General features: G+C 44.5%; 1 protein-coding gene across 3 annotated transcripts in view; it reads right to left on the bottom strand.

Moving 5' to 3' along the window:
• LOC124407995 (nuclear hormone receptor E75-like) overlaps positions 1–15,558 on the bottom strand; it is a 118,241-nt gene that overhangs the window by 6,868 nt on the left and 95,815 nt on the right. For 2 of the 3 annotated variants that reach the window (XM_046884631.1, XM_046884632.1), the window contains exons 2-3: positions 9,207–9,295; positions 745–889 (exon numbers count right to left, since the gene is read on the bottom strand). In XM_046884631.1, coding sequence (XP_046740587.1) covers positions 745–889; positions 9,207–9,295 — 234 coding nt within the window. Of the gene's footprint in view, positions 1–744; positions 890–9,206; positions 9,296–9,858; positions 10,163–15,558 lie in introns of those variants that run through there. The other variant, XM_046884629.1, reaches the window with a different exon arrangement.

Below are 15,558 nucleotides of genomic sequence, written 5' to 3' on the forward strand. Positions count from 1 at the left end.
GTTTCGTAACAGTTCCGAAGCACCCGAAACTCCCGCGGGGTTTCCCTCCCTCCCTCCCTCCCTCCCTCACTCTGGCACTCTCTCTGTCTCTAGCTAGTCGTCTATCTCTATCTCGTCGGTCGTTTTGTTGCTACATAGAGTGTGAACCGCCGCGATGCCTGTATTTCAACCCCCTCCAAACGGTACTATTTTCAGTATGATCCACTTTCGAATTGAGCCGCGAGTCGCCCGAGCCGAGCGCGCACAACACGGGTTCGCAGACCTTAGTTGACCTCGACTTAGATTGCCGCGGCGGCGAGGAGAGTAAGGAGAATGATAAAAATAATAAAAAGAAGAGTAAAATTTAGGGAAATATTGAGAAACGAAAAAAGAATACTACAAGTATGTATATCGCGTTGGCCAAGTAGCCCGAGTCGCCTTGAATTCGTTATCCCGATTGGCAAACTCGCGCATATTATGGATGTTACACAGGTTGATGTTGGCGCGGGACAACGATTTCCCCACGTACCTATCGCCTCTCGCATCTCTGACGAAATTTCATTCATTACGATATAAACAATTATAAAGCAATTTAACTTTAACGAAAATAACGAATTTCTAAATATATATCTTTTTTTTCTTTCTATCGTTTGTTTGTGCTCTTTCCAAATTTTTGTTGTGTACAAACAACGTGTCGATGCATATAGGTATACATATCTAAATACATAAATAATGTGTGAGTAAAAAAAAGAAGTGTCAGCTTACCATCTCGGCTCATTCCAACGGCGATGCACTTCTTCAGCCTGCAATACTGGCAGCGATTTCTGTTGATGCGAAGTATGCTGCACTGTTGATTTTTCGTGCACGGCCTGTACTGTATTTTCTGTTGTATACTGCGCCTGAAGAAACCCTGCGAAGAATCACCGTAAAAACCTTCGTCAGTTTGTCCGTCACTATCGGAAGACGCCGAGGATGACGACGACGAAGACGACGAAAAAGTAGAAGAAGACTCGGAAGAACGGTGCCGATTCGTCACCGATATCGTCAGCGACGTTTTATTACCATTATTATTTATACTGTTGTTATTATTATTCTCACATTCGCACAAGCACTCCATTGAATCAACGACATTGTTATTATCTTCGTCGTTAGAGCCAGGATAAACGATATCTGCTTTGCTGCTGTTATTGAAATTATCGCGAGCCTCGGAGACTCGCTCCATTATCGATGTATATATATATATATATATACGTAAATTACGATTATTGAAACAAAGAATATTGTCACGATACGAATATGTGTCTCTCTCTCTCACTCCCGCCTCTTCTGGATAATACAGAAGAAAACAAAAAAGATCCTCCTTCGTTATTACAACCTATACCAACCGATGTATAGGTATATCACAAACGCACAATGATGATTAACAAAAATGTCATTCACAATGCTTATTTATTTCCATCTAGACGCGTCACACATATATTATATATACGTTACAACATTCGTGACATATATATATATATATACTAAAGAGACACGTATATTTATTTCAAACACCGCGTCGTATTACGATGATACAGACTGTTTAAAATCCGCGTCTTTATACCGAACCCCAATCTCTATATATCACAAGATATATATATATATATATATATATATATATTTATATAAACAATACAAGGGGTTTATCTATATATACGTATATTTCGAGTAAGTATATCGCGGAAAAGCGACCGTTTGTCACGAGACTCGACTGCGTACTGGCTCTGCCTCTCTCTATAAAGTAAAGTATAGGAGAGAAGCTCCGGGCGCATAGAACTACTACACGTATAGGAGTCACTCCGCGGCGCATTGGCCGAGAGTAACCGGGTGGGGAAGGCAAGTGGGGGCCCTCTGACCCAATTCCCGGACGTTGACCCGCGGTTCACAGCGCGAAAGTGAGAGTTCCCATGCCCGTCTCTCTCTCCCTCTCCCTCTCCCTCTCCCTCCCCCTCTCTCGCGCTCTCTCTCTCTCTCTCAACCGCTATACGCGCCCTCGTTCTCCTGTAGCACACTACTCCGCTCACTCCTTCTCGAAAGCTCTTCGACCTCCCCCCCCACCCCCATGGTAGCACAGCGATCAGTCTCTCTCGCGCTCGTTATATACCGTCGGTTCTACTAACGGATTCCTCCTCCCCCCCCCCCTTCCCTTCACCGCCCACGAAAGAACGCAAATAGCCCTGTACACACGGCTGCAGGCTCGAGAGAGATCGCGATGCACGTAAGCAGGTATAGTATAAGGTATGTAAGGTAAGGTACTTGTTACAGGCGCGTGGTGTGACCGAGAGTCAGACGGTTAAGGCGGAGGATAGAAGAGAGAGAGAGAGAGATAGAGAGAAAAGCTAAAAACGGAAGAATATGGAATAACAGAGCATCGTCGTAGTCCTGATTCCACTAGATGTTGTTGTAATAAGTAAAGGAAAAAGAGTATTTCGACTAATTTCTCTGTGCATAGTTGCATCTATCGTCGTTCCGGTAATATCTGCATCGCTTTCAAAGACGACGGGTTACGAGAAAATAGACTGCTGCTGCTGCTGCTGTCATGGACGATAATGGCGGTGAGTGCGTTTCGGTATCGGTCAACGACCTCTCGAGGACTTACGTAAGAGATGAAATAGGTAGGTAGGTAGGTAGGTAGGTAGGTAGGTAGGTAGGTAGGTTGCCACGCCATGGCGTATTCGCATGCGCGCACGGTACACCGCGCACTTGATACCGCGCACCGCGTTCCTTCCTCCGTGTAACTAGCCGCTGCTGGTTGGGGGAGAATGTATAACCTATACGAATGACTACGAGGACTGTGTGACGTCACAGGGAACGACGCGAGCGACCTCGCCTACCTCAACGACGCTCGACGAGCCCGCGTATATATCGTTGTCGTGTGGTAATCGTGATGATGATGATGATGATGATGGTGGTGGTGGTGGTGGTGGTGGTTGTCGTATACACTCGTTGGTGGTCCCGTTGCCTCGCCGAGTATTCGCCCGCCGCATCGTCGAAGAGAACCGAGAAACTTCCATTACGGTGGGGATAAGGGGTGAGCAACCGGCAGGGCGCCAACCCCGGGATCGCCCGGGGGACCAACGGCGAGGGCATCGATCTCTCGCATCGGCGTCGCGAGTCGCTGGTTCGCGAGGGAGAAGGGAGGGGGGAGGATCGGAATATAGGGTATGCGGGCACCGACCGCGACTATATTTTCAATAATATATTTTCTTGACACACTTAATTTCTCTCTTCGGTATAAGTAGTTAGCGCACAGTGGCAATAGCAGTACGAGTAGTAGTGGTACTGGTAGTATTGTGTTGTTGTGTTGTTGTTGTGTTGTTTTTTTTTTTTAAATTCATTTTTGCCCCCCCACTTGTCGTTGTCGTTGTTACAATCGTATAATGATTATCATCGTCTCGCGTTATTTTATCCCCCTGTTAGTTCAACTTCCACTCTTACCTACTTCTTATTCATTATACTTTTCCACATTATACAGTTATCTATACTGTTGGTAATAAAATTAAGACAGCATTTGTCACCGCAAGGATGCAGGAAAAACCTGAGAAAAACGTATCTGAACATAAATCGGAGCGTAACGACTTTGCGTATGTAACCGATGTTTGAACAATCGAGGATATATATGGTATAATTAATAAAATAACTAATAAAAAAAAATCGCAACTCCCCGCCACCGCGTCGTCAGTAGAATTCGCAGAATGCATAACATCTAGTTCGTAGCATCAACGGGCATCGCATCCAAATTCTTATTCTCCTCATCGTCAGTGCACGTCGCTCGATAACTCTCGCGGGGTGAGTGACCCCAGCAGCTATGCCGAGGCGGCGGCGGCGGCGGCGGCGGAGTTGCGAAGGAGAATGAGAAGAGGGGAGGAAGAGATCGAAAGAGAGAGAGAGAGAGAGATTAGGAGAGGGGGGAGGAGGAAAACCGCGTAACGGTGACCAGAGTAAGGCACGCTTATGCCCTCCTCACAAGCTTACGGACGTTAGTCCCTGCATCACCGTCACCGTCACCGTCACCGTCACCGTCACCGTCGCCGTTGGGGGCATTAACCGGGCGCGATGCGTGGAAGAGTCTATGCACGTTATACACGTTAAAGGTATGCGTGTTTAAAGCTAGAAGGAGAGGGGAAGAAAGAGGATTGGGGAGGGGGCAGGGGGGGGGGGGGGGAATCCATGACAGAATTCGCGCGTTATTATTTTCTTCATCTCGAGCGTGTGTGTTTGTGGAGGGATTTAAACGATTTGACTATTTATTTAAGTACGTTTTGTTTTCGAAGATGATAATTATGCAAATGTGTCTCTAATTATTATCATATTTCAATGATGAATTTTTTTTTCCCCGCTATATATGTATGTATAACGATTCTCAGTTGACAAGAAGATAATGAAAAGATTACTTTTACCCAGCGAACTCTTGTCACGTATAGAATTTTATTAAAATTTAACTTAATGCAGGTTTAATTAACTACACGCAAGTTTCGCGAATATGCATAATAACTCCGTGGGTATAACAAAGTTTATATAAATATTCCACATTGCATACTGTACGATCCCCTCCTCATTTCTATTCTCATCGGAAATGCATTCGCATTCTTATTCTTCTTATTCTTATTCTTCTTTGACGGCAAAGAGGATCGCAAGTTTGATCCAACCCTTACGTATGTATAAACAGCGCGTATAGGTATAGATATTTAATCGAGACGTGCGCTGCTGCACCTACCGCAATAATAAACCCAAGTGGTGCGACGCGACCCGATTCCTAAACCAAAGTAGATATACCCGCTATTCTATCCGTCCGCGGTGAGTATAGGTCGACGACCTATTACACCTCTGGCTTTAATGACGTGGTTATATATATATACATATATATATACACACCTACATCAACCTATGCAACTCCCGGTGGAAACGAAAATAGCATCCTATATACATATTACATATGTATATATACACATTGCAGCATGAGAGCGATCTAGTAGGAATCGAGTAGGTATATATATATATATATACATATGTATGCATGTTATACGTATAAGTATGCGTAACGAAATTAGTTGAGGACCACGAAGCGTCGTCGACGATGCGGATGATCGTCGAAATTACGACGGTTGTTGTTACGACATGACATAGTGTGTAACATGAAAACCGTAACGCCGCGCCGGGAGTAGGTATGACGTAATCCCAGTTTCGTACCCCGGACCGGCACTCTATAATACGAGCTGGTTCGTTGAACCGGGGGTTAACGCACCCCTCCGTCCTGTTTTTCCTCTCACTTGCCTAAGCCGCCCTCCTCTTCACCGTCATTTCTTCTCGCGAAAAACGCGGGGTAGGTATAATCGAGGTACCAATCTGCGCGTGCTCGGGAAAATCAAGAATATAGATCACGAGATACCCATTCAAGACACATGTTATACGCGTGTGTAAAGATTTAAAGATAATAGCTTTCAATATCAACAATGGCTGAAATTTATGAGGAAAATCTTGTCGCGTATTCTTAGCGAAAAATAGAGAAAAAGAAACGAAACAAAATTTAATAATAATAATAAAAAAAAGAAAGGGATGAAAAAGAAAACCACGCGAGAGTGACGTCAAGCGAGTATCGACGGTGAAACGTATATTATAGGTATGTGACGTTGTGGAAAGAGTGTAATGGAATTTCAGAAAAGGTAAGCCAAGGCGACGACGCAACGCAACGCGATGTTTTTCCCAAGCTGCAGGCGGTTGCCCTCTTATCCCCCTTTAAATCGCTTCTCTTCGCCACGTTGAAAGCAGGTGACGTAGTTGTATCATCTGCGGTGTTACAGCGTCTGTCCCCGTGCCTGTATCTGCATGGCTATATACCTATACCTATAGTCGGTTGTAGAATCTACCTGTTCGCCGAGTGGTGAGTTGAGTATACGTATGTATGTATGTATACAGATATACACGCGCTCGTATCCTAGCTTGCTCGACCACCTTTTTTTCTCTTCTATTTTTCCTCTCTTTGGACAGCCAGTTGTTACTGACCTAGTCCACGTCGGCGTCCTTACGCAGTCACGATTCTCGCCTTTAACGTCCATACACACTGCATATCACACAAATACTTTATTGTGTGACAGCTTCGCTGCGAGTAATTTTTTCCAGTATATTTAACATACTTATATTACACCTATATATAGGTAAATGCAATTAAACCGTCGCAATATGAAAACGGAACGTGAAAAACTATAAAAATTGCGTAGAAAAAAAAAAAAAAACCCGCACCGTTAAAGTAGCGAAAGTTAACGTGTTACCGAAACGTTTCTGCATTGATTATTTAATCATTCTCATTCATTGCTTCGTTCGTTAATTTGAATTTTTTTCACACGGCGTTAAATTTGTTTCAACAGCGTTGTACGCAAACTAAATAAAAAAAGAAAAAAAAAAAACTACTAGATCATGTGTACAGTTCTTCGTCGTTTTTTTTTTCTCTCTGGTCTTCCTCTCTTTTTTATAACCTCATGTAGGCTGACAAACGTTGACGTGAAAGTGAAAGAAAATATTGAATAACCTTTTTTTTTTTTCTAAACCATTAGGTACAGCCCTTATAGACTATATTAGTCCCATATTAGATAACCGGAAAACGCATGGTTATTACCAGGAAACACCGTCCTAATAGCGAAGGAAGGATCGGATCGGCACGATCCGACCACTCCGACGGTTCAGCGCGGAATGCCAGTCTCTGGGCATAGCATGGCGGAACACCGATGTGTACGAGACTGCCACCTGGCAAACCAGCAGCCACTATAAATTAACACACCTCTACCTCTGCTTTGGTAGCATATCTATGTACGTACACCGCCGGTATCCACACCTAACCTACCTACCTACCTACCTACCTACCCAAAGACGGACGGAGAGGTGGGAAAATAGGGTGGAGGTGGCGGTGAAGTGGGAGGAGGAGGTGGAGAGGGGGGAAGAGGAGGAGGAGGAGGAGAAGGAGGAGGAGAAGTGGCGATGGAGGTGGAGGTGGAGGTGGAGGTGGAGGTGGGGGAATTGCCACTTCCTAAAGCGATTCGGCGGACAGTGGCCCTGCCTCACACCGAGGATTGCGGGGCCGTTGACACTTTGGCCTTCAACTCTTTATACGTACGTGCGTGCATACGCACGCACACACACACACAAGAGCGTTGTAACATTTGCAAAATTATCATTGATATAGACATGTGGTTTTTACACGGATACGCAGAGCACACACACACACACACACACACATGTACACAGAAGCGTAGGTGAGAATAGATAGATATAGATATATATACATATTTCGGCCTGGTGTTTGTCGATTCGAAATTTGTTCAAGTGGCACTGATCGTTACGCAAGGAGATAATAATATTTAAACATTCTCACAAGCAATTCCATCGGGGCGACCAGGCTAGGCGTCCTTTAACATCTAAATTACATGCCTGGTGGTGTTGAAAAAAAGTAGCAGATATCGCGTGTGACGATGATGATAATAATAATAATAATAATAATAAGAATAATATGATAATTAATATTTTATTCAAGAAAACTGTTCTCAGCGATCATCATTCGCGATATACTATTGTCATTATTTGCCTTGAATTTTACACGTCATATTTTATTATATATATATGTATGTACGCGGCGTAACTTGAGCGCAAAAAAAATTATTATGGGAATGAATTTTGAATAACGAGGTGAGAGAAAGAAATGAGATGGAAAAAATTTTTTGGAAAGGAAAATTCTCTTTCACTCGCAGCCGCGTTTCCTACGCATCCGGCGTCCTCGCGTTCCATCGTTTCCGGTCAATTCTAAGCACGCGTCGTCACTGCTCGACGAGTCTGCCCAGAGAATCAGGATATAATATAACCTCGACCTCTCTCGGTCTACCGCATGTAAAGAGATCACGTTCATCTCTGGTTGAAAAGAAAGAGAGATTTGGAGATTTCTCCGTCCAGGATTCGGTCCAAACATTCTAGTATAATAAGGATGTGCTTCGAGTCCTGCACCAACACCGCGAGGCGTGGTTCTTCGTTCGTATACCTGACGATATTCGACCCTGAAAGTTATACCTGGGCGACGAAGAATTTGCTTCCTACCGGATCGCGAGAAAATCATACGTAGCAAAAATGCGCGAATATTTCTACATAATACGTTACAGGCGTAACGTTTATAAACCCAGAATATAACAATACAGCTCGATAGAAGAGTAAGCAAGAAAAAGAATGCGAATAATAACCGAGAAACGGGACGACGAGAGTCTCGTATTACACATTGTGTTGCGAAATAGACTCTATACATATATATATATATATATATATATATATATATATTTGTATACATAGTACGCGGCGAATATTCTCTTATATAAGATTCGTGTTGGCAAAAACGTGACCGAATGGAAAATGCTGATTGTCAGTTGTCTGGTCAGCTAGCTCGATGGTTGCAGCGCGTTATGACATTCGTAGGTAGACTTGATGGTGGTTTGTATGGAAAAAATCTCGCATTTCCGTCAACGTTTCTCGATTAAGATTCTCCGTATTCACCTATTATCCATAAGTAGAAGTAGGAGTTGGTGGAAGATCTCCTACACGAGACGATCACACCGGTGTATCATCATTATTTTGGAACATTTTATGACTCCTCCCGCCTATATGCCCACATAATATGTATTATATCCGGCAGCCTCGGCTGTCCGACGATATGCTCGCGCGCAAACAAGCTTCTCCGCAAACGCTGTCCCCGCTGGTTAAAGCAACTCCAAGGCTTATTGCGCGGGTCTCCTGCGCACGGCGAACCCGCTTCCGCGTGACCAAGGCCAATTCGCGATCCGCGGCTCGCCGGTCACTAACATTTCGCCCAACCTTGAACGGTTTCGTTACACCTCGCACACAACCGCACAACCAAGACCATTCGCACACTACAATCGTATGACCATTCGCGAAATCGTTAATCGACCTGCTTCCGAGTCTTCCTGGCCTCCTCATCGTCGTCGTCGTCATTTTTGTGGGAATGGCAGAAGAAGAAGAATAAGAAAAAAGGAAACCAGAAACAAGAATTCCCAGTAATCGTTGGCTGCGATATGTAATGTCACCAGAGTATATTGATCTCTGCCATTTCGAGCTTGTCTATTTTTCATTCTTTCTTTTTTCTTCTTCTTCTTTTTCTTCCTTATTTCAATTTACACCAAACTACGCAAATCTCTTACCTTGCATCCTTCGCAGGAATGGACTCCATAGTGAAACCCGGATGCCTTGTCACCGCAAACCCGACACAGAACGGTAGTACCGTCGAATTCTGTAACAGAAAAGTAAAACGTTAAGCGTTCGTTCAACATCGCGTGCATATACAAATCTATACATATCATTCAAAGCATTTCAGACGGGACGCAACAAGATCCAAATCAGAGCTGTATAAAAAGTAAGAAAACACATTTATGGACCATCCTCACGTCGCTACGTCGCGGCGATCACCGTCAGACTGCATCAAACGCGCGGAGAAAGGTCTCTGAGACCTCCTCCTCCGCCTCCGCCTCCGCCTCCGGAGAGAGAAAGAGGAAGGAGCACTTTCACCCGCGAGGCCTGTTACAGCATCGTATCGGCTTGATGTTACACGCTGGGCCGACTAGAGAAGTAAGTAAGCAGCGGTTCTGCTTTCAGCTTTCACTAGTCTCTACATTCGACGTCGTCACGAACTCCCAGCTCGTTTCTCGGTCCATTTTCACCGAGTGTTTAGTTTGTCATTAAAGAAAGTGCCCGAGTTTCGTCCCTTCATCTTTTAATCGCTCCCCCATACACCTATCGTCGCCATATCACCAAAATCACCTTGTTAAACATATTGACCCGTGATTTCGCCCCTACCTATATTGAGCTCGGGTTCAGGTCTCGCCGAGGAGACGGTAGAGTCCATCGTCGGCATGTGGGACGAGACGTGGTGATAGCCGGATCGCTGATTGACGGCACCCGAAACGGGGGTGACATGAGCTGTTAGCCGGGATGATGCCGCGGGGCCTGAAACCGCGTGGGTCTGAACATTCGCGGAAAGACTGGACATCGGTGACTGAGGTGGAGCCGGTGGAGCGACTGCGATGTTACCCTGGACACTGCTGTCCGGGGACAGTATCATCTTGGCTTATATCGCGAGTTCGAGACGGTGTAGCACTGTTGTTGTTCTTGTTGTTGTTGTTGTTTTTAAACACAAACTCTGTTTTATATACGTATATATATATATATATATATATATATATTCGTATATTTATTTATACATACAGATATTATTGTATAATTTTAATCGACGTTGGGTTATGCCAATAATACGGCCAACAACGCGTTGCAGGTGGTTTTCAACAAGTGGCCAACTGCAGCTGCTGCCATGCCTGATTATTATTTGCCTGTGCACGGCTTACGATGACAATAACGACGATGATTAGTTTTTAGCTAATTTCTTTTTTTTCTTTCTTTCTTTGTTTTCTTTTATAATAATCAATAGGGAAACACTGTAAATAAAGAAACGCACTTTGAGTAAACAAAAAAAACCAAAGTATCAACACTGTTCACAATTTAATTCTTATCCTTTCCCTTCTCCCGTTGCCTCTCAGTTTTCAAACGTATACTACAGAACCGACATCAACACGTTAAGTACCAAACAACAAATAATCACCACGATTTCCCGTCTTTGAAACTGATCACAAAACAACAAGGTCTCGTCAGGTGTTCGATAACCCATTCGAGAGTATAGATATGTATGTATACATATATCTATATCAATATATCTATATGACGACGATGATAAACATACAGATAGATCGGTGTTTATTATCATCTAAACGTATAAGTCACTGAGCGCAAAACGACGTTGATAATGTAAAAACGCGTGAACGCGAACGATTTCCAGAACCCGACTTGACGGATAGAGAGTGAAAGTAAGTGCGAGCTGGAGGGCGGTTCGACTTCGTCTGAAGCGAGTTTGGTTCGGACGACTGTTGGTTACCTGGCCAGCCGCCGTCGGGGCCCGCAGCCCTTACCAGAGACCGAACGGCTTTGAAGGTGGTGGGGAGGGTGTGCGACTGTCTGCCTGCCAGCCGGTTGCCCGTCTCCGCAAACGAGCAACGAACGTAGGCAGCGGCTGTTGGATCGAGTAGCGAGGGAGCGAGAGAGAGAGAGAGAAAAGGAAGGAAAGACGACGACCGAAACGCACACATTCAGGGGCAGGAGGGAGGGAGGACACCGGTCGGGTTCACGGTGGTATTTTCAATGTTGGAGGTCACTGACAACCGAGCGCGGCTGGCTCGCGAGGCCCGGCACAATGCCGATCGCTCGGGGACCAATCGCGAGGCCCGAGCCTCGCCGAGCGTAGCTCCGATTGGCCGGGGATCGTCCCCCACCCGAACGGTGGCTCCTTCCTCCGCGACCGTAGGAAGTTCATCGGCCGAAACCTTGACTGAATTACCCCGCAGCATCGGCCAAGGCCATCTCCTCCTCCTCCTCCTCCTCCTCCTCCTCTCTCGTTCCCCTCCCGCGCTCTCGCTCTTTTTTCTCGCTCTCTCGCTCCCTCTCTCGCGCTAACGCGTGCCTTTGCCGAACACCGGGGGCCCCCGCCTCCCTCTCGCTCTCGCTGCTCGCTCTCCCACTCCGTCGATCTCTTGTGACGAACTTCACCGCCTTCCTCCACCCGCCCCTCACCCTACCTTCCGAATAATAAAGCTTCTCTAACGCAACTCGCTTGCTAGGCTCAATCAACACCCGTAGAGCAAACTCTGCAGTGCACGCCTGATGATACCTTCTACCGCAGACTCCCCCGCAGCTTAAAATTCTTCTTCTCAGTCTAATGTTGCTGATGGCTCTTCGGAAAATCTACCGGAGCGGCGTGTCACCTCCCCCCTACCTCGCCGAAGGATACTTTTTCTTTTTCCATTTCACTCTCTCTCTCTTTTCATCTTTCTCTCTTCAGCCCCGTGTGGTCCCTTTCACTCGGGGCCCAACCGCGGCCGAAAGGCCCACGCACGATTCTGGTGGCGCCTGGCCCCTCTTTTCTCCCCCCTGTGATTTTAATCGTCGAGAATCAGTTTCGCGAACAGCTATATATATGTATGTATACCTATATGATGTAACGATATTACCAATTGGAAACGGGTGCTCGAAACCGGAGCACAGATTCATCGTCACTTTTATATACCTTTTAACATATAATTATAATTCCTGTTCGATGATACTTTTGTTCGCAAATTGTAAGAGGAATCGTGTGTGATTGATTTTACCGAATATGGTCCCCAATTAGGCGTGCTGAACAATTTTCTTCTTCTAGTATAGATCGGATGTTTATTATCGATCAAGGAAGGGAATGAAGTGATAGAAAAGATCGTTGAAATACCGCAGACTTAATATCACGCTGTACCTCGTCTGATCCTTTTATCTGAAATTCCGTCACGTAACGATCGATCAATCGATCGCTCCATCGATCAATGTGCGGAACCATACCATATTTCCTCCGTCTGCAAGAAGGCGACGCCGAGTCGACACAGAGAATAATAAAGACTAGACGCATAGTTACAACGTCGACAGGTAGGTACAATAATCGACCCCTGCTCCTGACTATTCATCGTGATCGGTTTTACCAGCGAGGAGATGAAAAGAGTATCAAGGAGTCGTGCAGGCGAGAGCCGGACGATGAGAGGAAGAGAGAGAGAGAGACGGAAGGAGAAGAAACGAGGAGACGAGGCTGGAGCCTGACGTATATTTGCACAAGAAACTGCTGCCGACACTCGCCATCAAGGCATCAACTGAGATCAAGGTCGTTTGCAACTCCCGCCACAGATCACGCTGGACTCGCATTCGATATAGAAAATTTTTTAGCGGTACAGAATTATTTTAACTATTATTATAACAATTGTTATTAAAGTGAGCGAGAAATATTGTCAAGAGACAAAGAGGATCGGGAAAAGATGCTGGCTTGTATAAAATGTATAATAAAAGATACAAAACGAAAAAAAAGCAGACGCCTGCACCCTTTCAGCAAACACGCGGATCGAGGGCCGGAAGTTGGGCCAGCTATAAGGGTCGCGAAATGATTTTCACATCCGAGATTTTCAGGTTTTCGGTTTTCCCCTCCGAAAAGGTGAAGTAAAAAAATAAAATAAAGCAGGTACCCTTAGAACCCTTGCGGAGTGCACTTTTGAAGATTTTTTTTGGAAACACGATATTGTGCCCATTGCACCGGGCCTTTGTGCCGTTGGCCTCGCCGTATCATCACAGGGTATAGGAATCACGTGCCCCTTGTAAATGGAATCGGTGGGCCGAGCCTAGGAGCGTCGTACAAACAGAGTCCCAAACCCTTCCATCAACCCTTTCCGGTCCGCGCGCTTCTAGCTGTCCGGTTGTCAATAAAATGGTAAAGGAAGTAAGCAGGAAAGCGCGATCTCACAGCTGCGCCAGCCAGTCCATAAATACATAAAGACATAAACCAGGCCGCGAGTTGAGAAAAACTTTCACCAGCACCATGGGTATATTGTAGGTATTAGGTTATACGGATGGGTCCGCTCCTCGTTTCGAAGTCAACGGGCCCCATTATCGGCTACGTAATTTATACACACGTTTCCACGATTTTACGACGCTCGTCGTTTGTTTACTTTTCCGGACGCTAGATGGCCAGGCTTAAGTTTTCGGCCTCGTTGACCCTGACGGCCACACACAGTACGCAGCCAATATCCTCCCGACTCGGTATCGTCCTCCTAATTCGTATAACCTTCCTCCCACCTTCGTTCGGAAAGGTTAACAGTTTCCTTGAGATCGGGCAAAGACCTGCACGAGGTCGCATTTATATGTAACAGATACGCGAGCGGCCCTCATTTGTGTGTACATAACCTATACGTATGACGTATACATATATACATACACTATATTATTATGTATTTAAATCGTAGCTGCTGACGAATTTCAGTCTAGAAATATACGCGTGCCAGGGACGTGCGCCGCTGTTTTTCACCATCTTTTTATGCCGTAAACTTGTACACGTGCGGAATTTTCCGTATATATATATATATATATATATATATATATATCATATATCGAGTCAAGAGTCTGTTTGTTATTGAAATCAAAGTAGTTACAACAACCGAAACTGGTATTGAAATTAACGTTTAACATAAAAAAAAAAAAAACCGCATGCCAGTTCCGGGGTTACACTCGCAAGACGAATAACCAAAAAATAATAGATGAAATAATCGCGAGCTTCTTTCAACCAGGAAGAAAAATTCTGTCATTATACAAGGATTGCTATATAATAACGACTGTACGAAATCTCCAAAAATACGTGCAGACGCTGTTTTCCACGAATGCAATGACGACCGTTAATCTTACCACCACTCACCACCGGTACTCGCTACGAAATGACACACATGGGCCGATAATTCAAATAACGTAACAGATCATTGACCAAGTCTTGTAACAACGCACAACAACAAGTTTCGATGAATCCTCAAGTGTTACTCACAAGTGTCCGTGTAAATGACCACAGAGTTACCTGCATGCATATATACTCATACCGGTTACATATATCAACTATGTTACATTATATATATATATATATATATATATATATATAAACACCTCCGCATGATGCATATGTGCGTATACATTTCACTCACACACCTTCGAAAGTATAATGATTCTACTCCGCGAGCTTGCCCGGCGAGCGAGTTCGACAAACCTGGTGAATTGGAGTGGAATAATGAAGCCAAACTCCGTTTCGGCCCCTATTATGCTACACGTATGTATATACATATATAGAAATTGTTACTACATACACACATATACACACAGCAACGAGTATGTACTTATATGTACCATCATCGTCTCTTTGGAGGACGATAAACCCGCTCTGAAATAGCAGCAGCCGACTTGGTAATCCACTTGCCTATTTATTCATTATCATTCTCTCCTCTTCTTCCTCCTCCTCTTCCCCAGAGCTAATAGCTCATTTATTTATTCCTATACGTATGTAGGTGTATTAGTTTAAAAAAAAAAAAAATTCCCACGCTACGTTTGACAGCCGTCCGTCTTTGACGAGATTTGTGCAGGAATTAGGATCCAACGATCGATAACATATATATATATATCTTTGTGCAAAGGTGCTTCATCTTATATAGGTATATTGGATTAAATTTAACGAACGGTGTTAATTTTTACCACAAATATACATACATATATATATATATATATGTATACCTACTTGCCAGGGAACAACTTCAAACCAAATTCCTGCAAGGCTATTCAACCGTTTCTTCATCTCTTTGTATATACACACACAGGTATACTGTATGTATATGTGTGTGTATGTGTGTAACACACCGAACGATTTCAACGAATTTTTCAGCCTTCTGAATCTCCGGGAAAGATCTGCTCTGACTATGGATGTATAATATGTATAACCGCGGACCCGATTCTATTGAAATTCCGTGCGTCAACGGTGAACGAACTCCGTGCGACGTACATGCGTCAGGTAATACATGTTATGGTATATTGCATACAACATACCTATATAAATGAGAACATGAGTGTATGTGA

This window comes from Diprion similis, chromosome 7, assembly GCF_021155765.1.
Source record: "Diprion similis isolate iyDipSimi1 chromosome 7, iyDipSimi1.1, whole genome shotgun sequence".
Classification (NCBI taxonomy): Eukaryota; Metazoa; Arthropoda; class Insecta; order Hymenoptera; family Diprionidae; genus Diprion; species Diprion similis.